Source organism: Montipora foliosa, chromosome 5 (assembly GCF_036669935.1).
Source record: "Montipora foliosa isolate CH-2021 chromosome 5, ASM3666993v2, whole genome shotgun sequence".
In the NCBI taxonomy this organism is placed as follows: Eukaryota; Metazoa; Cnidaria; class Anthozoa; order Scleractinia; family Acroporidae; genus Montipora; species Montipora foliosa.
In genome coordinates this window covers 744,879-772,183 of record NC_090873.1, presented here as the reverse complement: position 1 = coordinate 772,183, position 27,305 = coordinate 744,879, and the positions used below count along the sequence as shown (strand labels likewise).

The following is a 27,305-nucleotide window of genomic DNA, read 5'->3' as shown; positions in this document are numbered from 1 at the left end:
TGAAATGAACGCACCGTCGACCACAGGTTTGTAAGTTGAATTACTGTTACGAGTATTGACGTTAAATATGGCCGCTTTACTTTACTTTACTTTACTAAATTTGAGGTTTCGACGACAGCGTAAGCGTACATATGTGAATCTTTCATTCGGCAAGTCTAAAGTGCACACTGGGCTCTGCAGACCAGTCATTTGCAGACTTGAAATCTACAGGCCGGTCTGTTTTGTTAGCGGCAAATCTGTACTTGTGGCCCGCATTTTTTGTACATTTCTTTCCCGCACTCGTCAAAACAGCAACTTGAAATGACCAAATTAAAGGTTTTTGACGACAACGTGGACTTACAACAGTGAGTCTATCATTCTCTCTCTTTACTTCAAATTCGGCCGTACCAATTCAGTTATAGGATACTTTACTCATATTGTACAACTTACAACCCTCGTGCTTCCTAAACTCCTAAAGTCCCCAATAGAGAAATTTAGCATCGCGTTAACTTTACGTGAAACTGGAAACGTGAAACGGCTGGCGGCTGCTTGTTCTAAAAGCATGAAGATTATCTTATTTCTGACTTGTCTCTCTCTTTTGAGAGGTTGGTCGATATTTGCAGGTGACATCAAACAGTTTCATTTCTTGTTTTTTTGGAAAAGCGCAAATTCCAGCCTGACGTTTGTCGTGAACGCGATGCCATGGAAATTAAGCTGGAAGTTCTCATCCCAGAGGCATCCTCTTTCCTCGTTCAATTTCTTGAAGTCATCAGACTCCGCCGTCTAGAGTAACTAAACGAACAAAAACACACAAAAGCAAGCTGCAATGATACGAAAACGTTTAGACAGCCCTAAGGTCACAGTTACGGGCAAATAAGAGTTTTCGACTACGACTACGACTACGACTACGGCAAATCTCGCATTCCTCAAGAAAATCCTGCATTTTGATTGGCTACGCTACTATCGGCTTCGCCTCATGGGCTATTGATTGTTAAAGAGAGTCCATCACCCAAGAGTAAGATTTAACCAAATTGCGCTAATCCCAATCAGCGTCAGAAAAGTGTGTCTTTAAACCAAGTTTTACCGGAAAATAAACAATACACAAAAATGGGCTAACTCAATGTTGTACCCATATCAAACCCTTTGGGAATGAAACGTTTTGCTCCAGTCTTTTTCGTATCATTTAAATTCACTACTTGCACAATCCCATAATACACCTCTATTATCCCACAAAACGTTTGCATAACCATTTTTCGCAATTTCTCCTGGGACATGAAAATGTCCCAAGAGAAGTCGAAAACAATGCCTATGCAGATTTTTTTGGGGGGTAAAAGAGGTGTATTATGGGATTTGTGAATAGGCCATTTTTGAAATATCAATATTCAGCTTGATAGTGAGGCGGAGAGGACGAAAACAATAGAAACAAGTTGCAATGAATGTGAAAGATATTAGCATATCATCCACTTTCCTTTGTCTTTGTCCTCTAAACCTCTCTTTCAAGCTGAATTTTACTATGACGAAGGTGGCCTATTGCGAGTGCTTTTTTCATTGCACAAAAAATCTTGACCCCGGGAGATTTGAATTGGTCAAATGAAAATGGACACTTTTCTGACGCTGATGGGGGCAAATTTGATACTAGATTCTTACTCCTGGTTTTATGAGAAATAACACACAAACAGCGGTGACAAACATTAGATATAAACCCAGATCTAGACGCAGATAAAGACGCATACTCGAATAATAATAACTTAGTGATCCTGTATATTTAAACTCCAATTTCGTATTAACCGTCGCTTTTGAAGATGTATGCAGAAGCATACGAAACGTCAAGTAAAACATAATTTCAAGTATGCGTTTATATATGATGTTTGTCACCGCTGTTTGTGTGTTATTTCTCATAAAACTGAGATGGCCCAAGAAAAAAGAGCTCTTACTCCTGGGTAATGGTTTCTTGTTAGCATTTGAACCTTAGAATATACGAAGTCCCACATATTGAAACTGAGGAGTGGACAATGAGATGAAAGATCGCAAGATTATCCTAGCTCAAATATGTGACATTTTATTCTACACTAAAATAGTTTCATTAGACTCTTTCGGGATATACGTTGAACTTGTAATTGTCAGGCTCCAAGCTAGTGGACCAATCTCCTGCCCAGAGTCCGCTGTTCTTTTTGTCAGCACCAAGAACACGGACTCTGACCACTTCCAGTTTATGCAGGCGCAGTCGTAGTGAAAGTCCATTTTTGTAACCGTTGACAACCACTGTTGTTTCAAATTTCTGAGCGTGCGTGGACGTGTGGATGTTGATTTGCCGATGTCCTGCCTTGGAAGTGGCCAGAGTCCGGTCTCTTGGTGCAGACTCTGGGGACGAGATTGCAGGTGGACTTGATAGCTCAGGGCATGCGCAGAGTAGCGCACTGAATCGGACGTTCATGGGTTGGAATCCGTTCAAGCCTGGATTTTTTTAGTGATGCTTCAGTGCAATTGCTTCAAGTGCGATGATCTCTCTAACTTTGATTTCAATTGCCATTGTCCCTCTTTCAACCCAATCGCAATCTGATTGGCAAATGTGCCGTTGTCGATAAGAGTCTAGACAACGCTGCTCGCGTCATTTTGGGAAATAAACCTCTCAGATTGCGTGAACGTTATAGGCAACGCTTGCACTTTCTTTGTGTCATGATCTTTGTTACCCTGTGAAATAAACATTTTGTTTGTCGTTAAATATTGTGGTAAAAACAATTTTACCTTTGGTGAGATGTATCTTCGATATGTCTGTATCTTCTCTGTAAGGTCCCCTTGGCCTTGACATTTGTTTGATATCCATTTTCGGGATACAGGTAACCAAAATGTCCTTGGATGTTAGAATACGGTGATTTGCGGTAGCCTTGTCGTAGTTGATTTCTATCACCTGGTTCGTGACTATAATATCCCGCGTTACTTGTCTGATGAGTAAACCCTCTTTGATGTGAATTTTCCTGAAGTGTTGGTAGTAGGAGGCGAGGAGCCCCTTTGATAGATGCCGGATTCAATAGTCTATTTTCGTCTGGAGGTGGTTTCATCCCTGGAGGCATTGCGATTATTGGCGACTGGACAACTACAGGGAACGCTGCAGTATCAGATTCGTCGGATGACTGGAATGCAGGCGAGGGAATCAGCACAGCAGAAGGCGATGGAGATGATGCTGATTTGATTCTAGATACTATATTAGGAGAAACGGCTTTTGCTGATGCTGTTTGCAAGTTTAGAGAGGGCACATATTTTAAAACGGTTGAGGGCGGAACAAGGTAACCGACTGGACGAGATGGGCTTTGATCTTGCGCCTCTGGGATGTTACCTGCAGAAGATTTTAAACAAAGGAGAGAAGTGATGCTTATGTAACTGATTCATCTCAGCTAAAACACCTTTTAGCTGTGGTTTCATGCGTCTAAAACTCAGTATATGCTAGCAAAAAAGAACACTATATGACACACGTACCAATAGAATTAGGAGGTGCTAAAATTGTGACTATGGGAGGGCCTGACGAAGACGGGACACCAGCGTTAGTTGCAACAGAAGCACGTTCGGGTACCTTTGGGATCACAGCAACTTCAATCTGGCTTTGACTGGGTTTTGTTAGCTCTGCCGTGGCTCCGATATTGGGACTGATGGTAAGGGCCTCAGGTTTTATTAGTTGGTTGGGTTCCTTTTTTTGGGCCATAGCACTAGTTCTTGCCGCGTTTGGTAACTGAGGAGTTACTTGTGGTAAGACGTGTATTGCTGGAAAACAAAGATAAAGAAAAGAATACCCTAAATCCTTTATTAAGTCCCACCCTCTCAAATTAGCCCCCCTTTTCAGAGGAAGAAAGTTAATAAGCCCTCTCCCCTCTCTTTGAGGTGCCCCCTACCCTCCCCATTATTCTCTATAACCGAATCAGTTAATGATAGACTGTATTAATCTCGACAGGAACACTTCATGTGGGCTGATCCGGTATGGTATTCTTTCACTTGCTGAAAGTTCGGATTTGGTTGCCGCGAGTGAAAAACCAAATGTTGCAAATAACTTGTACAATGTGTATGATATATCTCAGATCTCCATATTAAACAGTCATTGCCCCAGTCCAAAACACGAAGGAGGGAACCGTTACTCTAGTATGTTTCGTTCTTTCTTTCTTAAGGCTTAATAGAGGATTTACGGTATGCTGGAATAAATCTCTCGTAAGACATAGGCAGAAAATCATAGCAACTATATATAACAGAAGATAAATGCATGAAAGTAAGGATGTATGCAGATCTTTTTCCGTAATAGTATCATGCGCATGCTCACCAAGTGGTCTGCTGGATGATTCACTGACATCTATCACATGAAATAAGAATCACAACGTTTCTGGCTTAGTATTAGTATAATGCTTTGCAACGTGTTGGAAAGTTTGTGCCCTTTTTGATATAAAACTGCATGTTACCCATTCTCGTATTCTGGATGTCAATTTTTTGTTGAGGCAGTCACCTAACTTTTAGTAACCTGCAAGTCTTAACAGCAGCTGCAACAAGAAACTATTTCCAAAAAAGAAATAATGTTTTGTTTGCGGAAAGAAAAGATAGAATACCGTAGTGTCGGTCACTCGGTCTGTCATATTTATTTCGCTAGAAATAGAAATGTGGACGCAAACTCTCTGAACGTTGAGGAGCCTGTCAAGGAATATTAGCCATTAAAGAGAAGAACAGATACTTGTTTAGGTGCAAAATGTACCAAAGCATGAAGTCTACAAATACCTATTTTACCTTCAAATGCCATTGCATAACATTTTAAATTCCGTTTTCCGTGAATTCCATTACATGTGTTACATGTGAATTTAGACAGAGCGTACAAACTACAGCATATTTACTTTCTTAAGTAATCATGAAATGAAAAGAAAAACAATATCTACATTGGGGAGGAAATGCGCAGTTGTTTGTCATGTTATATTCTCACATTGGATGCGTACCATGAAATTAAAACTGTATCGAAGCAAGTCTGATATTGCATCAATGTATATAACGCACCACTGAATCAATTAGTTTTAAAGTAATTGGGTAAATAACATCAATAGACGTGTTGTCAGGAAAGAAAACAAAAGTATTGTTTTTTTAACGATCGTGAAAGAAAAGCTTACGCCAGCTCAAAAAATATAAAGAAGGACTCTTTATGAGCGCGTACTGACTTCGCTTTTCATAAGCAAGCATACGCTTTTAAAGTGGATAGACAAAGACGGCCTCCAGTTTCCCTTTATGTTTCGAATACATATTCTGTCACCAACTAGTCATTAACTTGGTCAGTAATTTAGGTGATTTAGTTAGAACGAAGAAATTTCGTGTCATAGGCGTACTAACCTTCACAATTAGGACCATTGAATCCCTCAACACAAAGGCATTTATAGCCATTTGCACTGAAGGCCACATCTGCTGTATTTGAAGAATCCAGGCAGGAACCACCGTGAAGACATGGGCTCGACTTGCAAGCTGAGTAAGGAACTGCAAACACAGAGAATTGATTGAGTTTGCGTATTTATGTTTTAATAATTCTATTATGTCCATGATAATGATGTCTGAGAAAGAAAAACTGTCGTTGGTGTCAACCTGCGCCGAGATGCACGAAGCATTGTTTGCGCTAATTATTGGTCAAGTAGTATTAAAATATGTAGGTTGTCATGGTAATTAACTTAGATTTGTTCTCTTCAAGTTTTGAGCAACCTGGGTCATTTGTTAGTCAAGTCCGGGATCAATGAACACTTCAATGTGGTTACTGCTAGGTTCTCGGAAACGTTTCTTCGGAATAAAAGTTACAGTCAATAAATTATAAGTTTCGTAATCTTACTTTGACATATGATTCCACTAAATCCGATTGGACAGAAGCACCGAAAATCCAGGGAATTGAGAAGTTTGATGTTCATCTCAGCACTGTTTGCGTCATCAAAGCATGTGCCATTGTTCACGCATGGGTGGGTGGAACATGGATTTACCAAGACTAGTTCTGGCAAACATAAAACATACTAGTGTCAGGTACAGATAACTAGTGAGACCAAAGAAAGTTGAAATGATTCTATTCATCGATAAGGACTCGGGACCACTCGGAAAAAATCCGAGTGCTCCTTTGAAGGAGTCGAAACTACGACGAAGGTCCCGCGAATCTCCTACAGCTCAGTGATAGAGCATCTGAACTAATAATCGGAAGGTCGTAAGTTTGCAGCACTCGAATTTTTTCTCAGTATCCCCGAGTCATAATCGATAAATAGATCTCTCAAGCCTGGTATTCACTAGCGACGCAAGCACAATCGCCGAAGCATAAAACAAGCACAAGAGATTCGTGTCAAGTGAGGACGAACCATAACGCAAGCACAAGCACACTACGCGGAGACAAAGATTCACTAGCTCCATACACCTTATTCCAAAATGGCCGCTGATTTATGCGGATACAAATTGGCCCTTGTTGCCTCGTTCAAGATAAAATATTCTTTTGAATATTAAGCTTAAGAACGAGGCATCAAGGGCTAATTTGAATAAAAACAAAAGAATATTTAAATGGCGGCCATTTTGGAATAAGGTGTATGTTCTCTCTTACAACGAGGCGCTGCGAGTGGAATCTGAAACGTGTCTTATACATTTGACGAACATCAAAGCTTGCGTTTTCCTTGCGTTACGTCCCGTTTTCACACAACGCAAGCGAACGCAAACATAAGCGTAAGCACGAGGAAAAGAAAAAAAAATTGATCCCTGCGCTTGTGCTGAAGCTTGCGTCAGTCCTGTTTTCACGGTGAAATAAGCGCTCTTGTCTTTGCGTCGCAAGTGAAAACACTGCCTGTCGTTTAATAAAATGTTTGATGACACTTAAAATATTGGCATTGCCGCAAACCGGTGAAACGGTAGTCACTTCTCATTGCGTAAACAAAATTTTTAGAAGTTCACAACTACTACAGCCTTCGGCCACACCGTGTTATTCAGACGTTATAAACGGTGTGCATGTAAATAATTAACAACTATTTACCGAAGTGGAGGTGGCTAGTGGTGGATATTTACCGAGGAAAATATCCATCACTAGCCACCGACACTGAGGTGAATAGTTATTTTAGTATATACTCAAACGGTGAGATAATATAGCACAAAAAGATGATTTTAACTTATTTATTCCTGCAAAGATTACAACATTTTCGTGCGCAAATTCCGCGCGAATTGCTCGGAGGTGAATAGCAAAGGATATCCGGAGTTTGAGTAGCCAATCAGCGCGCGAGTTCAACGCTATCCACTGTTTTAGTATATATTAAGTTCAGTTAGATGAGCGAGATTTTGTATTATAGATCAGCAACGAAACCAACCCTGAATATACCATTTGAAGTTACATGTGTAAACTCACTTTGACAGTTCTGCCCTGCATATCCCTTTGCGCACACGCACTTGTACTGCGAATGGTTCGTAAACAGCACACCCTCCAGTACGGATCCATCATTATTTGTAGCGTCTACGCATGTTCCCCCGTTTACACATGGACTTGAAACACACGCACTCTTTGAAACTACGAAGAAGAAAACACAAACAGGGCCTTGTTTGTTACTTCTTGCGTTTTTAGACAGCGAGCATGTGGCCTACTAACTGATGCATAGTCGCTCCATGTTACAATCAAATACAGAAGCAATTTAAGAAACATTGTAGCATTCCAACGCTATTTGGGGGGAAGGGTGCTGCAATCACTGATTTTAGATCCATTAGATAGAAAATAAACCCCAGTGATTGCTTCGAATCTCTTTTGTTTATCAAACGTCGGATTGTGGTTTTCGGTGATTTGCGAACGTAACGAAATTACTTCCGTTAACTTGGAGTCAATCATGACATAATGTTATGAAGTTTGTTGATTGACGGGTACTGCGACACCCCCTGCAAGCTCAAGGTTTGAAATATGAAAGGGCTAAACAATTAAAAGATAAACTACAAAAAATTTAAAACCGAGCAGCAAGGGTTATTACGGGTTCTTCATATATTATTAGGTCTGTTGATGTGTTGAATGATTTGTATAAAGCTCAATGAAACTAACACTAATTGTAATCTCGGGAATCTTGAGACTGATCTAGCACTTCCAAGGGCAGGGGCAAATTTCTTAAAACTCAGCTTTACGTATAGTGGTGCAATGCTCAGGAATGATCTTCTCCATGAGGCAATAGCCGCACAATCACTTTCGGAATTTAAACGTAATCTTGCCTCTTTGCCTTTTGCTGGATCACGCTGACTCCTTGTGTTATTATCCCTTAACCAAGGAGTTTATTTCCCTACTCCCAAATGTCAGTTGTTCAACGTTGATATTCGTTATACATTCTCTACGTGCACAAATCCCATAATACACCTCTTTTACTCCCCAAAATTTTGCATAATCGTCGTTTGCAATTTCTCCTGGGATAGGAAGATGCCTATGCAAATTTTTTGGAACAGGGGGGGAGGGGAGCTAAAAGCGGTACATTATGGGATTTGTACAAGTATAGAATCTTGAAAAGCAAAAATAAGCAAAAGAAACGTCACCAAAAAGTCGAAAAATATGGAACCAACTTTTAGCTAATCGTGGATTATTAAGTTAATCGGCTTGCGAACAACCAGGCCCTTAGTGGAAAGATAGAGGAAAAGCTTGGTTTCCGTGGCGACATTGAGTTGCCGGGCAGACACTGGGAACGAGTCATAATGTCAGCCATTTTGTTTTCATCACGGCTTTCATTGTTGCGGTTTCTTTCTCCAAAAAGCGGTAAGCACAGCAAAATATTTCCAATTATTTTCAAGCTATATCGTTAACTAATAGAATAGAAATGACGTAGTTATTATTTTTATTACGTTGCTAGTCTTAACTGAGCTGAACTCAGTGGTAACTGAGGTTCGTATGGTAACTAGAAAAAAAGCAACAAGCCTTCGGAGATAGAGGAATTGTAACAATCACAGGTTAGCCTGGGAACTTATCTTTATAAACCTAGAGACGTATTATAAACAATAATACAAAGCCGAAAGGGTTATGAATGTGTTTTGAATGGTTTGTAATGATTCCACGTGTTATTTGCTTGTAACGTTGATTGCGGTCGTATTAGGGAGTTAACATTAGAGTTAATTAAAGTTCTATTGTTCAGTGTCCCCCTAGGAATTCAAAACACCAGAGAGTTGACACTAGAGTGGTGTCAACACTAGTGTTACACTGTGTTTCTCTCAAGTGTGACAGCAACCATTGTCTTACGTTGCGTGCTCAAATTTACTTTCCTTAATAAATGGTTTTCGCAGTTAATTAATTGGATAAGGAGGTTAAGTATCAGGAGGGCTCTCAGAAATTTAAGCAATTTTTTTATCGTTTTACGTAGTCGTTCAGCATACGTACTTAAGTGAAAAATATCACAAAATGCACTCGAAACTTTCGGAGAACTTGATGTCGCTCGTCAAACAAAATTGTTAGTGGTGTTACACAGCCAGGCAACACATTCAGCAGCAAGGACTACGGGTTCAATTATAAACAAATAAATAAATAAATAAATAAATAAATACTAATGGTTTTGCATTATGCCCTGAACGTGCGTTTAAGATTTTGGTATAGTATTTTGTTTTATTCTGGCCCTGACAGCGGGGTAGACTTGAAGGTCTACGACGCGAAGTCGATGACAAACCAGGGGCGGAGCTATGGGGAGGGTGCCATTCCATAGTGATTCACTCCCACCAAAGAAAAATCCTGGATCCGACCCTACAAACGTTGCTTCAGGAAATAACTTTACACTATCGTAAGTCCTATGCAGTAATGCCGTCTCGTTCACGTCGTGTTCTGTGGGCGAAGAATCCTTACCATAAATTGGTACGATCGAGCGGTTTTTGAGTGAACAGAGAGAAAGAGAAGTTCTGATTTGTACGCTCACGTTGACGTTGAAACCTCAAATTCGTTCTTCATGTTTTTACGCAGAGTACAGCAAAAATATGTGCCGCACGTGCAGCACGATTTTTTTTCCCGTTTTTAGCAAAGGTTGCGGTCGCATTCGGGGAGTTAACACTAGTGTTAAATCAAGCTTTATTGTTCAGTGTTCCCCCAGGGATTCAAAAAACCAAGGAGTTGACACTAGAGTACCACCAGTATTACACTCTGTTTCTCTTAAGTGTGACCTCAACCAAGTACCGCCCACCGGTGGCTCAGTTGGTTGAGCATCGGGCTGTCATGCGGGACGTCGCGGGTTCGGACCCCAGATCAACACTGTCTCAGGATCTTAAAATAACTGAGGAGAGAGAGCTGCCTTTGTAATGACATCTGCAAGTGGTTAGATTTTCAAGTCTTCTCGGATAAGGACTATAAACCGAAGGCCCCGTGTTCATAAGTTCCCCGTAGGACGTTAAAGAACCCACAGACTATTCGAGAAGACTAGGGGATGGAGTCCCCGGTGTTGCGGCTGTCCTGTTCTCTCCAGCAGAAGTGGCTGGCTTGGCTGTGATGTCTCTTAAAAGGCTTACGGTGTATGAGGCTATCTAAGCAGAAACAGCCATAAGTCAAAAAGGGACTTTGCCGAGTGCTGAACATGTAGATGTAGATGTATTAATGTTTTTCGGCGTTGCCGTCGCCGTCGCCGTTGCCGTTGCCGTTGCCGTTGCCGTTGCCATAGCCATTGCCATAGCCGTAGCCGTAGCCGTCGTCGTCGTCGTTTTCTTAGAGACCGTTAGCAACGATGGTTGCGGTCACACTTGGGAGAAGCACAATGTAACACCAGTGTTGACACTACTCTAGTGTCAACTCTCTGTTGTTTTGAATCTCTAGGGGAACATTGACAACTTGATTTAATTACTAGTGTTAAATATGCAATAGATGACTCACGAAGATGACAAAGAGAGCGGCAGAAAACAAATGGCTTAATGAGCAAAAACACGTGATCTGCCCTTACCCACACGTGCATTTCATGACGTGAAAGACCAAATTTAAAGTTTTGTGAACGATGTATTAGTATGCGGAGGACATGGGCACTCGAAGTTTCTCTCCAAGCCTCCCCACCGTTGATACCAATTTTGTTTCTGGCGGGAGATTTGGTACACACTTTCCTTTTCGAACGACTTGTTCAAAACTCAAAATGATTAGAATTATGCGAAGTTCTATTTTAAGATGAAGTTCTTGAAGCCGTAGTCATCCTTGCTCAAGCACCCTAACAATGTGAAAAATGATCAAATTTGAGCTTATGATGAGGACATGAGCACTGGGCCCGGTTGTATAAAAGCAGATTAACGCTAATCCCAGATTAAAAATTAATTAAGTCGTTTATTTCTCTACTCCCAAATGCTGTTCAACGCTGATATTCGGCAAAATTGTACAATAGAAGAACTCAATCTTATAAAACAAAAATAAGCAAAAGAAACTTTTACCAAAGAGTTGAAACATGAAACAAAAGTTTACGCTAATCCTAGATTAAGTTAATCGGCTTTCGAACAACCGGGCCCTGGAGTATAATTTCCTGAATTTTTATCCTCTAAACTCCCACAACATTTATACCAATGTTATTCATGAAAGGTTTGTGCGCATTTTCTATGCCTAACGACTTGGAATAATCGCGAAATGATCACAATAATGCAAAGTTAACGGTTTTAGATAACACTTTTGTAGCTGTCGAGATCGTCTTCACTGTGCTTTGGCTTCCTACTGTTATAATAACACGTCCAACATAATTGTATAACAACGCGAGATGCTTGAAGAAAAATGTCGGACAGTGTTTTGTCATGGACGGAAAACAATCATTTTATAACATATTTCTATATGACGTGCGTACTATTGTTCTAACATAATAAATGACAGTGTTTTTGAGGTAGTTCTCTAAGCCTCAATCTCAAGGTGATCGTAATTCTTGGGTACTGAAATCGTATAGCACGGATACGAACTTGAAAAGTATTTATTACAACTTTATATGCTCAACAATATAAGAAAATATGCAAAGGGGCTTCAACAGAGACGAAGTAAATTATAATATAAATCCTCAAAGGAAATATCGTTGCAAACGGGAAACCTCGTTTGCCATTTTACTGAATGGCAAAGCAAAGGTGTTTGGTCATCGGAGTCATGGGTGCCGTACCAGCACATAGGGACTTAACAGGGCAAATTGTTAGAAGTTCAAGTGTTTGGAGATGTGGACCATTGTAACTTTGTTATATATAGCAGACGCTGGCGCCCTTCTCGTTTGTTAAGATTCTACAGTTAATTCTGGGAATCATTGCCGCCTATAGATTGTAGCTGCTAGGTTACGCGCACTAATGGCCAATAGCGCAAAAGTTCATTTCAATCAGACTCAAGTCGAATCACTGTTCGTCTGGCGTTTGTCTCGCAGAAAGTGGCCTACTTTCACTTGCCTCTGCCAAGGCCTCGTCTCAGAGCACCTCAGAGAACACTTGCTTGAGGGCCCACGCTTTCTTTGCCCAGAGTTGGGGACCTAACCCCTCCCTGGTTTCATTGTGTGGAATTTCGCACAGTGTTTTAATTACATTTGAGTGTTTTCCAAAAGAGAACTACGTTTTACCGGGTGAAATCGACCCAAAAGAATAACACGTAAGAGAGCGAATATTTGGCGCTATTCCTACGAAACTTATGTGAAATATATTGTTAGTTGTGTCGTACTGCGTGCTTTTCTCAAGGACACGATTGACGACAGCCTATTAGTTTGAAATTGGACCAAGCTGAAACAAGTGTTAAAAAGGACCATCGCTGCATGCCGCAACCTAAAAATTAACTTCAAATAATCATCACCGGACACAGGGATTTGCTCTTATTTAGATTAAACAAAGAGAAAAAGAACAAGTGGAATGGCCAAAGTTCAAACCTTCGCATTTGTTACCAGTGAAGCCCTCCTTGCAGACACATTCAAACAACTTTCCACCATGTCCTCGGTTACAAGTTCCTCCATTTTCACATGGATTGGGTTGACAAGGATTTCCCACAGCTACAACCAAGTAAGAAGGCAAAATCTCAACGCTGCTTATCAGCTGCGAAGCCGTTGTGGTAATTCTGTTAGAGCGCGTCTTAAAACAACTGGGCTACTTACGTATACAAGTGAAACCATTGCCTACAAATCCATGTTTGCATTCGCAAGTTCCGGTGAGGCAATTCGCTTGCTCGTCACAACGATCACATTTGTCAGCTGAAAGAGATAATGCCGATAAGGATGATGATGACAAGCGGGTATGATGATTGTCATAATAATGCGTATGATATGGTGGTAAATAAAGGAACTTTATTTAAGTGTCTAGTCGTCCTAGCGCTGGAGCACTAATTAGGGACACTGTAAACTGAAATGAACAATTAACGCAAATCAAGTCAAAGTTGGTTTTTGAGGAGGGGGGAACACGGAGTACCCGGAGAAAACCTCTCGGTGCAGAGTAGAGAACCAACAAATTCAACCCACATATGGCGCCGGTCTGGGAATCGAACCCGGGCCACATTGATGGGAGGCGAGTGCCCTCACTACTGCGCCATCCCTGCACCCCAGGGTGAGGATGGTGGTGACGGTGTTGACGAACATGGTAATTACGATGATAATGATGATGATGGTAATGATGATGATTAACGATGATAACAAGTGCCAACCTCGGTTGAATGACATTTGCATCAGAGAGACTAGCGAAGATACCTACGGTACGCCTAGCGTCCTCGAGTTTACTAAATTTGTAGTTCTTTTACCTTTCTTTGAGCGTAAAATAGTGCACTGACTCCTTTTCGCCCTAGCACACCGTTTCATATTTTAATGACTGGCTTAAGGTTGAGGTACCTTTCTCTTACTGCATGTTTTTGACTTTTAATGCTTTAAAGGTATCTTACGGAGTCTCAAAGAAAACCAGTGATGGATTGTTTCCTGTTAGACCAGGAAATGTTGTTAGTGGGTTTCTTGAGCAGCAACAGCCGCCGTCGATGGCGTCTTAATTTCCTAAAGTGCGCATCTTTTGTCTGTAGAGATCTTTTTCAAAAACGGGGGTGTTGAGTGAATTTAGGTATACGTACTAGTACAGTTGTTTCCTGTGTATCGTGGTGGACAGTGGCAGATGAAGGTGTCCAAAGCGTTGAAACAAGTTCCTCCATGTAAACATGGGCTTTTTGGCGAACAAAGGTCCTGTCCTGAGGTGAATTGTTATTACATTTCAAATATTAAGTAAACTTATTCCCATTGCAGGCAAATGAGAATGTCCCATGCAGATACAAAAATTAAAAAAAAATCAAATAGGAATGCCGGAATAAAGTGCCATGAATTTCTAAAAAGGGTAAATGAATTGCCATATCTACTTTAAAAATTTAGATTGATCTTTTTCTCCCTTATTCATTTCTGGTTTTAACTAAGACTTAAACAAAGACATAAGTGTACTATTACTCTAGTTATACTTATCCAACTTTTTCAAAAAAGGAACGTGGAAGATCTATCATCAGCTTATAAGCAAACAGCAGAAATATAAATACTGAATGTGATGCTACAATCAGGGAGAAGGTCTAGTGCTATGCGCCTGTGTATGCCCAAGGTCACATGCTGATATCGTTTGTGCTATTACTTGCTATTTTCTATACTTTTTTTAGTTTTCTCAAAATAGGAGCGTTTCATGCAATATTAAACAATCCTAAATAAACCTTCAATCTTCCATGCAATTTAATATGAGTTTCCTTGTTTGTGAGGCTTGAAGAGTTATACTTACGATCACAGACATAACCCCGCCATCCCTGGGTACAAAGGCAGTGATATCCTCTTTTCGTGTGAGCCTCCAAGCATGTTCCAGAGTTTTGACACGGATTTGGTGCGCACGGGTCATTTCCTACCAAAAAACAATCTCGCATTACATTACTGTCTCTTAATCTTTTGCATGATGTATTTCATGTTGTGAAGGAAGAGTCCTGTGAGCAGTTATTCTTACTTTCACAATTGTCTCCCACAAAGCCCTCTTTGCATATGCACATGTATCCATCCTTGTTCTTTACTTCAGTACACAGACCTTCATTCTTGCATGGATTGGGAAAACAATGGCTGCTCATTGCTGCGGGCAATTCAAATTTAACATTCAAGGGTTTCTTTCAGTTTGTTTTCAAAGTGTCAAAGGAAAGGAAGAATCGAGACAAAAGTAAACTCACTTTCGCACTTCTTTCCGAAAAATCCTTGTTTGCATTCACACTCAAACCCGTTTGTCTTTGGAGTACATGTTCCGTCATTTTTGCAAGGTGACGAGTGACAATAATTGAACTCTGAAGAAGAAGAGTTTTAGTTAATTAATCATTAAAAAAAACTCTCCGAACCGAGAGGTCGTTGTCTTTCATGTGAAATGCAGAAATTGATTACTTACGTTCACATTGTGATCCCAAGTAGCCTGGTACACAATGACAAGCCTGATTTGTGCCATCGCTTTTGCACGTTCCTCCATTTTGACACGGGTTATGTGGGTAACACAAGTTGGTCCCTGAAGATTATACCAAGACACAATTTCCTGACGCAGTCTGTGTTTTAACAAGATGAGTAGCTAAGGTCTGACTATTTTTTGTGAGCTTTTGCTCAGGTATAAGTCTGAGTGCAAATGTTTCTTACTAATTTTCTTCTGGACATTCCTGAGTTTGACTTGATCCGATTACGCGGTTCCTTGCTATTACTGGCGTTTATGACTGACTGGAAATTGAGTTGCATAAGCATATTTTCGAATTATTTACAATAAATCCGAATACTGGGCTTCGATCCAGGAAAGACCACGTTAGCGCGAGGCCAGTAAACGCGGAGGAATACAAAAGCTATCAGTTGAAAGCGAAGACGAATATAAAGTATAATGAGCAATAGCACAAAGAATAAAAGCAAGGGAAGGAGAAAAATACAAACAAAGTGCAAAGTAGCGGACAACTTACGTTCACAGTTTGGTCCCAGGTATGCGACAGAGCAGTAACACACATATCCACGTGCAAGATCCACGTCACGACAAGTACCATCATGAAGGCAGGGATTTGGAACGCATTTGGAGTGATCTGTGAAGTGATTCAATAAGTAATTACAAATATATCCGGCTATTCTAAGGTTACAATAAATCTGGATTGACAGCCGTCGAATGTGCCCCTCATTTTGCAGCCACGACACGACGTAATTCAGTATTGTTTTAAGTGGCGTCATTGGCGTTTTGGAGATTTTTTACACTTGACGAAGATAATAAAACTTCATACTATATTTAAATGGACGCCGTTTCGTACTGACAGACTATTAAAGTAAAGACCAGACGTACCGTTACGACGCGAGCACAACTAGTTTGGAATTCTTTTGACAGCCTCTTTGATGAGACCTAATTTCTGGAAAACGGTTTCAGGAAGAACATCGTCAACATGGAATTCATCAGACGAAACACTTATCACTGCGAAGGTAATTTTCCCCCCGTCAACATCCGCTTTGCTTACAGACCTATAACCACTTTACGACAGTTACTTGTAAAGTGAAAGACGAAGACAAACCCAACGATAGACCAGGAGCAGAGTGCTAAATGCACATCCCACTAGTGTACAAACCACTACCAACGTCTCACAGTAGAAAGGGGATGTACTCTCTTGACAATTTCATTTTAACCATTACCAGTCACTTTTGGTACCATAAAAATATATTTTTGATGAAACCAACAGAACAGTCAAACAATGAAAGAGCTTCGGACCCTTAACTGATCGAGACGCAGCAATCAGTCTTCCCAGCCACGAACACCACGGCTGACCAATGCCATCACGTTTCAAATGATCAATCACCTCAAATGACTAGTCTGCGTCGCAGACGTAATTTTACACCGTTTAGTAGCGTCTGCGAAGCAGTGCCGAAATTCTTGTTCTGGGCCCCCTAGCAGCGTACCAGGATTTGAGTACGCACCATGATTGGTTTGTTTAAAAAAGCAATTGTTCAATTCGCCATCAATTTGCGCACAAGACTGGTAATAGCCAATCATGTTAAAAGGAAATTTGAAAAGCATCTCTACTTTTTCGTTGAGTTCGTTAGGGTCTCGGTGCTGCTTCGCAGACGTTACTAACCGGTGTTAGATTACGTCTGCGACGCAGCTTACTTAAAGACCCGCGTGCTTATACGTTTCACTGACACGGTAAAAATATCAGTATTATAACAACAGAAAAAAATACATTACATGTAAAATTTTTTATTTACTGGTTTTCATATTTGAGGCGTGGGAGTCCGATACAGAGAACCATTTATTAATGCCTCTCTTGAAGATGCCTAGAGATTCTGTAGTGCGAAGTTCCTTTGGAAGATCATTCCATATCAGTCCGCTCTAACTGAAGCTACGTTTCAAGTAGTCAGTTCTTGGTTTCGGTAAATACATTTTCTAGTGTCGCGAAGATCATGGGACAAAGCTATCGGTGCGAACATGTTACAAAGATAAGCTGGGGCGAGCTTATTAACGCATTTGTACATTAAGTTTGCCTTTTGCTTCTCCTTTCTAACTGATACGTTGTCCCAGCTAAGCGAGTTGAGAAGACAGCCAGAGTTCGTATCAGAACTTGATTTAGTAACAACTCTGGCAGCACGATTCTGTAGTTTTTGAAGTTTCTCACTCAGCTGTCGAGAAAAGCAATCCCAAACAACACTGCAGTAATCAAAATGTGGTTCAATAAAACCTTTGTATATTTTAAGAGCAGTGTGCCGGAAATAAAAGGTCTGACTCACTTAGGTGCACCGATACTAGAAGCGACTTTTTTCGAAATTGCGAGTATGTGCTCCTTCCAGGATAGGTTTTCATCTATGTTCAGTCCCAGAGCTTTGCTATGATTTGTTTGGTTTATTTTGACGCCATCTACATTAATATTTATTGTCTTGTCATTTAAGGACTGCAATTTTGACGCGAGCTAATGATCATAAACTCAGGACTTAACTTGTTAGCTCTAAGCCAGAGATTAATGCTTTTCAGTTCAGTATTGATTTGGGTCTCAAGATCAATCATGTTAGATGCAGCAAAAGTAACATTCGTGTCATCAGCATAAATTCACTTGACTCTGAGGTTGACTGTGACCGCTCAGGCTGTGAAAATTCAGTCATTTCTTCCAAGGACTCCTCTCACCCGGACGATCTTACTTCATTAAGTTATAAGTTTATGGAAGTTGCTGTGTCATAGCATCAATTTAATTGAAGCTAGAGGCAACTCCCCCACCCATAAGAAGTAAAAGTGCTCTGTGCACTGATGCTGTTACCATGCTACTTACGTTCGCATCGACTTCCGGAAAATCCTGGAGCACATCTACAGTGAAAAGTGGTGCCGGTATTGACACAAGTGCCATTGTTGAGGCATGGACTGGGCATACAGGGATCTGGAACTGAAAGCAAGAGGATGACCAGAAAGAACAACATCATCGACGGTAATAACTCCATTGCCAATGAAATGACGCAAACATGAGCCCAACAACATGAATTGACCTACTCCCAACTAAGTGGTTTCATAGCTTAGTTGAGAGAACATTGGTCGTGGGTTCGAATCCCGTTGAAATGACCTGCATTTTTCAGGCGTTTGTAAGAGACAATTGCTTAAATTGTCTACATTAGTGCGAGGATCACGTCTCTCTTTCTTTGTAATATGTTCTTATTAAATCGTCTTAAGGCAACAATCATCCCGAAAATAAACTTTTTCAAAGGCAAATAAGAAATCGAAAACTTCATCCTAAAGAGGACTTTTAAGGAAACAAAGCTGAGAATTCAATCATTTAAAAGTAAATTGCTGAAATAATATTGGATTTATAAGGTTGCTCACAGCAGTGATGTGGAGGAGCCGGTCTAGAATTGTAAGTAAAGAGAGGAAGGAGGCAGACAACATGATTTCAGAAATGATCATCAGTTAAATGCTGTCCTAACATTGATGATGGTCATAGCTAGTTCACTTAGTTTCTTCTTAATTTTACATGACCTCTTTTGGCTTTGTGATTTTGAGAGGAGGAAATCCATACCTGCGCACAGTGCTCCAACAAAAGCGTGGACACATGTGCAATGGTATCCGCCATGGCTGAGTGCTGAACACGATCCATCATTTTGACATGGATTAGGAAAACAGGGGTCGCTAACTGTGGGTAAAAGAATAACCAAAATAATTTAACTTTTGAAGAATCCTTGTAGTTACAGAGAAATTTATGCAGTCGTGAGATCGACGACTCCACGTTTCTTGGCACACATTTTGTTCCTGATGGTTTAAAGACCAACCTGACTTTTCCTCTTTCAATTTGACACTTTGATTGGTTTGATACTTCGTGATCTAACATTGAGTCTAGGATGGTCAATTTCTAACCACATTCTGCATTCGTGCTCGATAAAATTTGAAATACAAGATCATCTATAAATAAGCCATCAAGTAATTGTTTGATTAAAGTCTGTGAAAAAACCAAGTTTGCAGAACTGAACACGGCAAGTACAATTTTTAAACGAGGCCACAAAAGGCCGATTTTACCTTCACAAAACTCTCCCAATCTTCCCAGGGGACAAGCACAGTTAAAGCTCTCAGCTATTGTTTTACAAGTACCACCATTTGTACAGGGATCAGGATAACAAGGATTTACCTCTGAAAGAATAAAAGACATCGTTTAACCAACTTTTTAATTAACTAAAGTTTTTTTCGGTTCTCTTTTAAAAGGGCCCTATGTGATCAGTTATTCTATTCATACATATGTGCATGTCTCATATATCTTCCATCATTCCTTCACCTCTTAAACTTGTAATTGTCCAGCTCCTGGGTGGCTTGATAGGTCAGTGTGAGAAATGAGTCCAGCGCAATATTGCACACACAAGTTTCAGTCTTGTTTGATCCTGTTATTAATTTTTTTTTTGCAATTTGTTAGGATGCGACATTTTGCGTATTTAATCAGTAATTTCATTTTGGGCAATAAGAAACACCCAACCACAGATTCTAAACACATTATGTTAACGAAAAAGTCATGGATGAAAACAAAGCAGCAGATGCTTCTGTTTCATTTACGATCCTCAGTATCAACTGACGAAGCACAAGTACTGTTTTTTTTCTTCCTAAGGAAAACAAGACGAAACAATAGGCCAGGTTCGTATTCCAACGGTTGGGTTGGATCGAGCATGAAGTGGATGCCACTGTGAGGGAATCTTTTCATATGCAAATTATTTCCCCTTCGTTAGCCTCCACGTCATGCTGGATCCAGTTTAACCGTGAGAATAAGAAACTGGCCAATTGAAAGTATACTGGAGTGTAAATACTCACTTTCACACTTAAATCCTGTAAATTCATGTCCACATTTGCATTTGAAGCCATTTTCTCCTCGAGCTAAACAGTGGCCTCTGTTATGACAAGGGTTAGGGCTGCACGGGTCCTTCGCTTGTAAGTACAGTAAAGAACATAAATAGAGATTAAAATTCTTACAAGGCTAAAATCGATTAGAGTATGACACTAGCTAGCAACCGATGAAAACTAGTAATTATTATATTAACGGGAGTGACCATGTGTTTTCAGGTAATGAATCGACGACATTTTAGGAGGTCACCCGTCTCATGCGCGTGGCTGACGATGCTTCAGTGGATACCCAAGGAAGAACGCTTTCATCACTTCGTCAGGTTAGGACAAAGAAAGTTAAGGTTTATGGTAGTGCATTGCTAACCCTACTGTGATAAAGACCAGAGCACATGGCACAGCTCGTTATTGTTTGCAACAACTTCCACAAAAAAGATCATTTCTTCCTCTTAGAATTATCGTACCTTCACAATGTTTTCCTTTGTACCCCAGAGCACATTTGCACTCAAATGTAAATCCATGCCTTTGACAATTGCCTCCGTTATTGCAAGGGTTAGGAATGCATGAGTCCTTTTCTGGAAACATCACAAAGTATGCCTTTGTTATCGATGTTGAATTAATACTATTTTACTTTTGTTCTCTTACATCATCATGGTGTGTTGGTTTTGTCATGAATGCTAAATGTTGCCGGGTGTTTAAACCGTTGGAAGTGTTTTAATTTATCTTAGTATAAATGCACAGGTGATTATACAAAATCGCGCGCTCTGATTGGCTCGCTATCTCGGATTATCAGCCGATAATCACCTCGACGGACAAAGTGGCTGCCAGTAGTCGTTTTGCCACTGTAAGTGAAGATGATTTCGCGTTGATTTGTTTTTTTTTTCTCTTTTTTGAAATAATCACCTGTGTACTATTTATACTAAAACAATTATTCGCCTCAGGCTCAGTGATTATAGGTGAATATTCACCTCGACTTCGTCTCGGTGAATATTCACCGACAATCACTTCGCCTTCGGCGAATAATTGTTAAATATGATGAAATCGGTGAAAGCGATATTGCCGCTGCTGCTGCTGCTGCTGCTAATGATGGTGATGATGGTGGCGGTAGTGGTGGTGGTAACGGTGATGATGATGATGACGACGACGACAGCAGCGGCGACGACGACGTGATGACAACGACGACCACGATGATAATGATGATGATGATGTTGATGAAGGTGGTGGTGGTAGTGGTAGTGGTAGTGGTAGTGGTAGTGGTAGTGGTAGTGGTAGTGGTAGTGGTAGTGATGATGATGATCCAACTGACATAACCTACCTTCACAGTTGTGTCCCATCCAACCTGCCGCGCAGAGACACTTGAACGAGTTGTTATCCATATCGATACATGTTCCTTTATGAAGACATGGATTCGAGGCGCACATTTCCTGAACTAATTCAAACAAAATAGATAATAGCTTTTATCGCGCTGAAATCTTAAACTCCTCAGTAAAACTTAATATTAGAAGTGATGCGTCTTTTAAATCCGAAAGCAAGAGAAATTCAAGACACGTTTACGGCTGTAAGAAACAAAGAAATATACGTGAAGCATAGCTACTCTTGAAGGGATCGAGAAGTGTTTTAATCAATTTTTAAGTAACATGAAACGATATTAAAATGTAAATTCCGTCCTTTCCAAAGCCCAAATCGGTTACAATTTTTCGTTTTTGGTCTGTAAATAATGCTCAATCAAGGAAGCAATCACCATTCATGTAAAATTTAGAACCATGAAAGTTTTTTATTCTTACTTTGACATATTTCTCCTCTGAAATTTGCCTGACACATGCAGCTGTATCCATCTTGCTCGGCAATGCATGTTCCTCCATTCTTGCAGGGATTTGGTACACATTGTTCCTTTTCTTTTAAAGCAAAAGATGTTCAACTGAAAATGATTTCTGTTATTGAGAGAAGAGTGGGTTTTACTTTTCACTTTTGTTCTTCAAAATGGTAGTTCATTTGGTTTGTTAAGGGATTTACGTTAATTTCCTAACTTTACAAAGAGGAAAAGAAGACCGTTTGGAAATATTGAAATTGATCGGTTTGGCTCAGTCCCCGCGTTAATAGGGACCTTTAGATTCTAGGTCGAGGACGAGAACGAGTACGAGATTTCACTGCCCGTTTTTAGCGAAAATACTTAGAAAATTTACAACCCGTCCGATTAATCTTACTCTTTGTAAGCAGCGTAGGTTGCTCAGTTATTCTTATTGCTGGTAATTGAGCCTTTTCCTCATCGGAAAGTGCTACCCTGTTGCGGTGACTTGTTTTGACACGACGACATTTTTGCAAAACCTCGTACTAAAATGACGAAGGTATCACGTTTTTCCCGCCAAAATGACGCTGGTTTGCGCGCACTCACTGTTGTTCTATGAGAAAATCTCGTACTCGTAGTCGTTCGGAACCAGGTTGCTGAACAGAGGTTTTTGTTAAAACAATGGTTTGCAGGGGGTGCTCAGTCTCGCGGGCTCAGAAAACCTGGTTGTGGTCATAGTTATTTAAGGTTTTTCTAGTCGTTCTCGTCCTAGAATACCATGTTGTTTTGCGGCACATACATGTCGAGAAATGCACTTAATTAGATGCATGACGATTTTGCTAAGCGTCACGAATTGTCAAATTGCTCTTTCGATTTTGCTAAGCGTCACGAATTGTCAAATTGCTCTTTCCCCCAACTTCAACATCACTCGCGTCTGGGGATACAGACAATCAACGTCACGGGTCAATGGTCACGGGTCAAGGGTCCCCAAAACTCCAGTTGATCCTCAAGTAAAAACATAAGGCTAACCTTTACACTTACCTTATTGCTACAAATAGGTAGCAAATGATAAGACAAAGGCCATCGCTTTAACGTTTCCGTTCAAATGACGCAATCCACTGATACGAGGCAAAGAGCAAAGAACAAGCGCAGTAAACCAGATTTAAGACCCTGTATTGTGGTTAAAGGGGCTAGGTCACGCTATTTTAGGTAAATTTGTTTAATTTTGTTAATTATGAGCTCCAAACGTCAAAATGGCAGAGCAAGAGTCTTTCATTTGCAAAATCACGGCCACCTAACAACTGAGAATGATTTTCCAGCTGTGTAAATGACATTTTGATATAGACTGATATAAGTTTGAAAAAAGGTTGGCCGACGTTTTTCAAATTTACCCAAATTCAATCCATTTCAATCCTCTCCAGTTTTGTCCATCCATGTCCCTTCTTGGCTTCCCTGTGTTTTGTCAGAGTTCTTCAATAGTTTTGAACAGTTATTTTGATATTTTAGTTAATTCTATGACCATTCGATCAGTGTTGAAATTGCCTAAAATTGCGTGACCTAGCCCCTTTAAACGGGGTTCGAACCAACCAATACCGGCACAAAAGTCAGATTCTCTAGCAAGTGATCATGATTTTACTTGCTAGTAACTTTCTTCTAGTTAATGAACTTGATCCATCTGGTTCAATTGTTTGCTATATCGAAAGTGCTGTGCCCATAGTTTAGTTATCAAAGTTTCCATTTTCACTTGTTGTTTGCAATGAAGAGGCACGCAGTACAGCTAAAGCAAAACTCACCTTCACAGTTTACGCCCGTGTATCCAATTTTACATCTGCACTTGTATCCATCGTCTTCCTCAACGCATAGACCTCCATTGCTGCATGGATTTTTTGGACGGCAATGGTTTTCAACTGAAAATTTGAAATAGGGGTTAGTATTTCTCTGGAGAATAGTGTGGACTTTAGACGAGGTGGAGGTAGAGTGGCTTCGTGGTAAGGGCGCTTGCCTTGGGATCCGGAGATCCCGAGGTTCAAAGCGTGTTCTGATCACTCCTTGAATTTGATCCTAGCAGTCCCTGGTTCAACTTCTCGGCAGCACTCGTAAATATTACCATAATAACCAACTGGTTTACCTTCGGCTAGTTGGGATTATTAACAGTTGTTGTTCTGGTCTGCCGTTTCGTTGATTGTGTTTAATTGGCCCTGTCATGAAATCCCTGTAGGGAGTGATCAATTATGCATATATTTTGTAATTCTAAGTATGTAAATTCCGAAACTTAACATCAGCTTCCATGAAAGCCTTACCTTCGCAATTTGGTCCTCGAAATCTACTTTTGCAGAGGCAGTTGTAACCACTGTTTGTCTCCTTGCAAGTTCCTCCGTTAAGACAGGGAGCAGATGTGCAATATTCAGGTGCTAAAGGGGACGTCAAATATATATTCAATGATAATAATAATAATAATAATAATAATAATAATAAGAAGAAGAAGAAGAAGAAGAAGAAGAAGAAGCAGAAGCTGAAGCTGAAGCAGAAGCAGAAGCAGAAGCAGAAGCAGAAGCAGAAGCAGAAGAAGAAGAAGAAGAAGAAGAAGCAGAAGCAGAAGCAGAAGCAGAAGAAGAAGAAGAAGAAGAAGAAGAAGAAGAAGAAGAAGAAGAAGAAGAAGAAGCAGAAGCAGAAGCAGAAGCGCAGAAGCAGAAGCAGAAGCAGAAGAAGAAGAAGAAGAAGAAGAAGAAGAACTTTTGGTGGAAGCATGCGCACTCCCTGCGTGAGGGCGTGGCATCTGCATTTCAGGCGATCTCAAGTAGCGACGAAGAGTACCCTCAGTGGTTCTCTGAGGGAAAAACATCGCCGATTCCTAAACCGGGGGAGTTCACTAGTGATAACCGAAGACCGATCACTTGTTTGAACACCATTTATAAATGGTATACATCATGCCTACTTGCTCCGATTGACAAGCATTTGAATTATTACGGCTTGATGGTGGGTGCGCAAAGGGGTGCACGTGCTGGATGCAGCGGAACGGTTGATAATTTGTTGATCGACCGAGCGGTCACGTTAGACTATCACAGGAGAAGACGCAACCTCAGCATGGGTTGGATTGACGTCAAGAGGGCCTATGACGCCATAGCTCATGGTTGGTTAGAGGAGATGATGCTGATGCACAGGTTTCCCGGCTGCGTGTGTAGTACTGTCCGAAATTTGTCGAGAAGCTGGAATACCAGAACAGTGGTCACCACGAAAAAGGGGAGAGAGGCTTCGGAGACCATAATGTTTATAAAGGGTCTACCCCAGGGCGACGCGCTGCTTGTTTGAAAGGGGACGTAGCTGCCCAAAATTGGCAAGGGAAGTTGGTAACAGCAAGAGAAGGTGACGAGGAGCTAAGCACTGAGGGGTGCTTTTGGTGGCTAAGCGAGTGGCCAACATGCCCGACACATACAGTGGCGGGTATGTTTGAATTATACGAACAGCTTCAACCTACTCGATTGTACGCCATCCACAAGACACGCGTGAGTCCGAGCGGCGACCCATCGTGTAGGTTATGCGGTACAGCGCTAGAGAACATAGCTCACATCTTATCCGCTTTGCCCTGCGCTTGCACAAACAAAGTACGTGGCAAGACATGACGCAGTCTTAAAGATCCTATTCTTCGAGATCCTATTTGATCTGGGCCTGATAGATACTGTGCCTCCCTGGTATTCACCCATCAAACCGCAGCCTGTCTATGAAACAGCGGAGGTACAGGCGTACTGGGATGTTCAGATCTATGGGGAGTTTCAAGAACTGAAGGCGAATAGAGTAGACGCCAGGATTGTCAACAACCAACACAAGCAAGTCATAGCACTGGAGATGAGCTGCCCCTGGGTGAGCAACCGTGACAAAAAGACGTCAGAGAAGACCATGAAGTACGCGCCGCTCAGATGAAGCAGAGGCTCCCAGGATATGATATCGCCCAATACAATATCATCATAGACGTTTTGGGGGAATGGTCCAAGGACTTAGATGCTACTCTACAGACGCTGGTGGGCAATAGAGCTAAAGACGTGCTCAGAAAGATGCAAAAGGCGTGCCTCTCAGGAACTCGAAATATTCCTCGCACTTTTAAAGTCGCAACGTGATGACTCGAGAAGTCTCAGTCGCCAATAGGTCCCTTTTCCTTAAGAAAGACATTTTTTTAAAGTTTTACTCGGTCTCTTCTTTGTAATTAGTTTGGCTTTTATTCACTTTATAGCCCACGGGTTACGCTACTGGCAGCGCCTCGTGATGCTACTTATATAGCATACTGACGTTTTAACTGCTATATAATAATAATAATAGGTTTATTGAAAACATATTCTCGCACCCATAGGTGAATTACAATATGTTAAAAAGCCATAAAACGAACTTTCTAGTAAGTTAAATTCTAATTATAAATATCCTAAAATCGATTATTACCCCGCAACTAATATAACATGGATGGTAAAAACCATTAAGGAAATTTAGCGTTGACTGTAACATATAGCTGGGATAAAGCTCATCTTGTACCTATTAGTCCTACATTTCGGTTCCAGTTGCAGAGATCCCGACCGTGGGAGCTCCTGTGTGACACCGGAAGCAAATGGTGGAGGCGAGAGACCGGTTCTTCGATCTTTCTTTAGAGTTTTTAGGCAGAGACTGGATCTTCGTTCATCGAGGCTACTGCATTGTAAAGCGAGCAGGGCATCCTCATAATACATTTCCGCGTGAATAATGCGCAAAGCTCATTTCTGTACCATTTCGATTTTTCGCGAAAGGTAAATTGGCAGACAGGTATGCCAGATTGCGCAAGCGTATTCTAGGGTACTCCTGACGAGGGAGAAGTAGGTCAACCGCAGATCAGCCGGAGGAACCCCATAACGGCGAAGTACGCGCAGAATATACAGTCGCTTGGAGGCTTTCTTTACCATGGTAACCATGTTATCATTCCACTTGAGCTGATTGTTGAGAGTGACACCGAGGACCTTGAATGACGAAACACTGTCGAGTAAACGATCATTGATGCGGAGGGGCTGGTTTTCTAGGCAGTGGCGAAGGAAGCTGACTGTCATCTCTTTACACTTTTTGCCGTTGAGCTTCGTATCATTACGCTCTGCCCATCGACTGATTTCGTCAAAGTCCGCTTGCAGTGACGACGACTCTTGCGCTTCCCGGACCTTGGAGACAGTTACGTCATCAGTATACTTCCAGTAGGACTCCAAAGGAGATTTCAATTCCAGGTCATTTATCATTACAAGGAACAATGGGACCCAATTGTTTTCCTTGAGGCGCACCACCGTTGACGAGCGCCCAGTCAGAGCGACAGCCATCTACTATTACTGCTTGGCGG

The 27,305-nt window shown here is 41.0% G+C and overlaps 2 protein-coding genes across 3 annotated transcripts in view; one reads left to right on the top strand and one right to left on the bottom strand.

The window, feature by feature from the left end:
* Positions 1-9: 9 nt before the first annotated feature.
* On the bottom strand, positions 10-27,285 carry LOC138004577 (fibropellin-1-like). Its single transcript, XM_068851129.1, has 25 exons — positions 26,784-27,285; positions 24,268-24,378; positions 23,761-23,874; positions 21,966-22,076; positions 21,497-21,610; positions 20,646-20,756; positions 20,155-20,268; positions 19,378-19,488; positions 18,884-18,997; positions 18,149-18,259; positions 15,818-15,934; positions 15,271-15,384; positions 15,062-15,172; positions 14,848-14,967; positions 14,632-14,748; positions 13,952-14,065; positions 12,999-13,094; positions 12,777-12,896; positions 7,343-7,501; positions 5,810-5,965; positions 5,326-5,466; positions 4,283-4,312; positions 3,454-3,735; positions 2,725-3,313; positions 10-771 (listed from the first exon to the last, which is right to left on the bottom strand). The coding sequence occupies exons 1-25, from the start codon at positions 27,283-27,285 to the stop codon at positions 732-734; spliced, it is 3,819 nt and encodes a 1,272-aa protein (XP_068707230.1). The 3' UTR covers positions 10-731.
* The window catches only part of LOC138003292 (adhesive plaque matrix protein 2-like), a 45,777-nt gene continuing 27,134 nt past the window's right edge, over positions 8,663-27,305 (top strand). Inside the window, exons 1-3 of one of the 2 annotated variants that reach the window (XM_068849257.1) lie at positions 8,663-8,713; positions 8,808-8,904; positions 20,404-20,504. The gene's annotated coding sequence lies outside the window, so the exon portion shown is untranslated. The remainder of the gene's footprint in view (positions 8,714-8,807; positions 8,905-20,403; positions 20,505-27,305) is intronic. The other variant, XM_068849258.1, reaches the window with a different exon arrangement.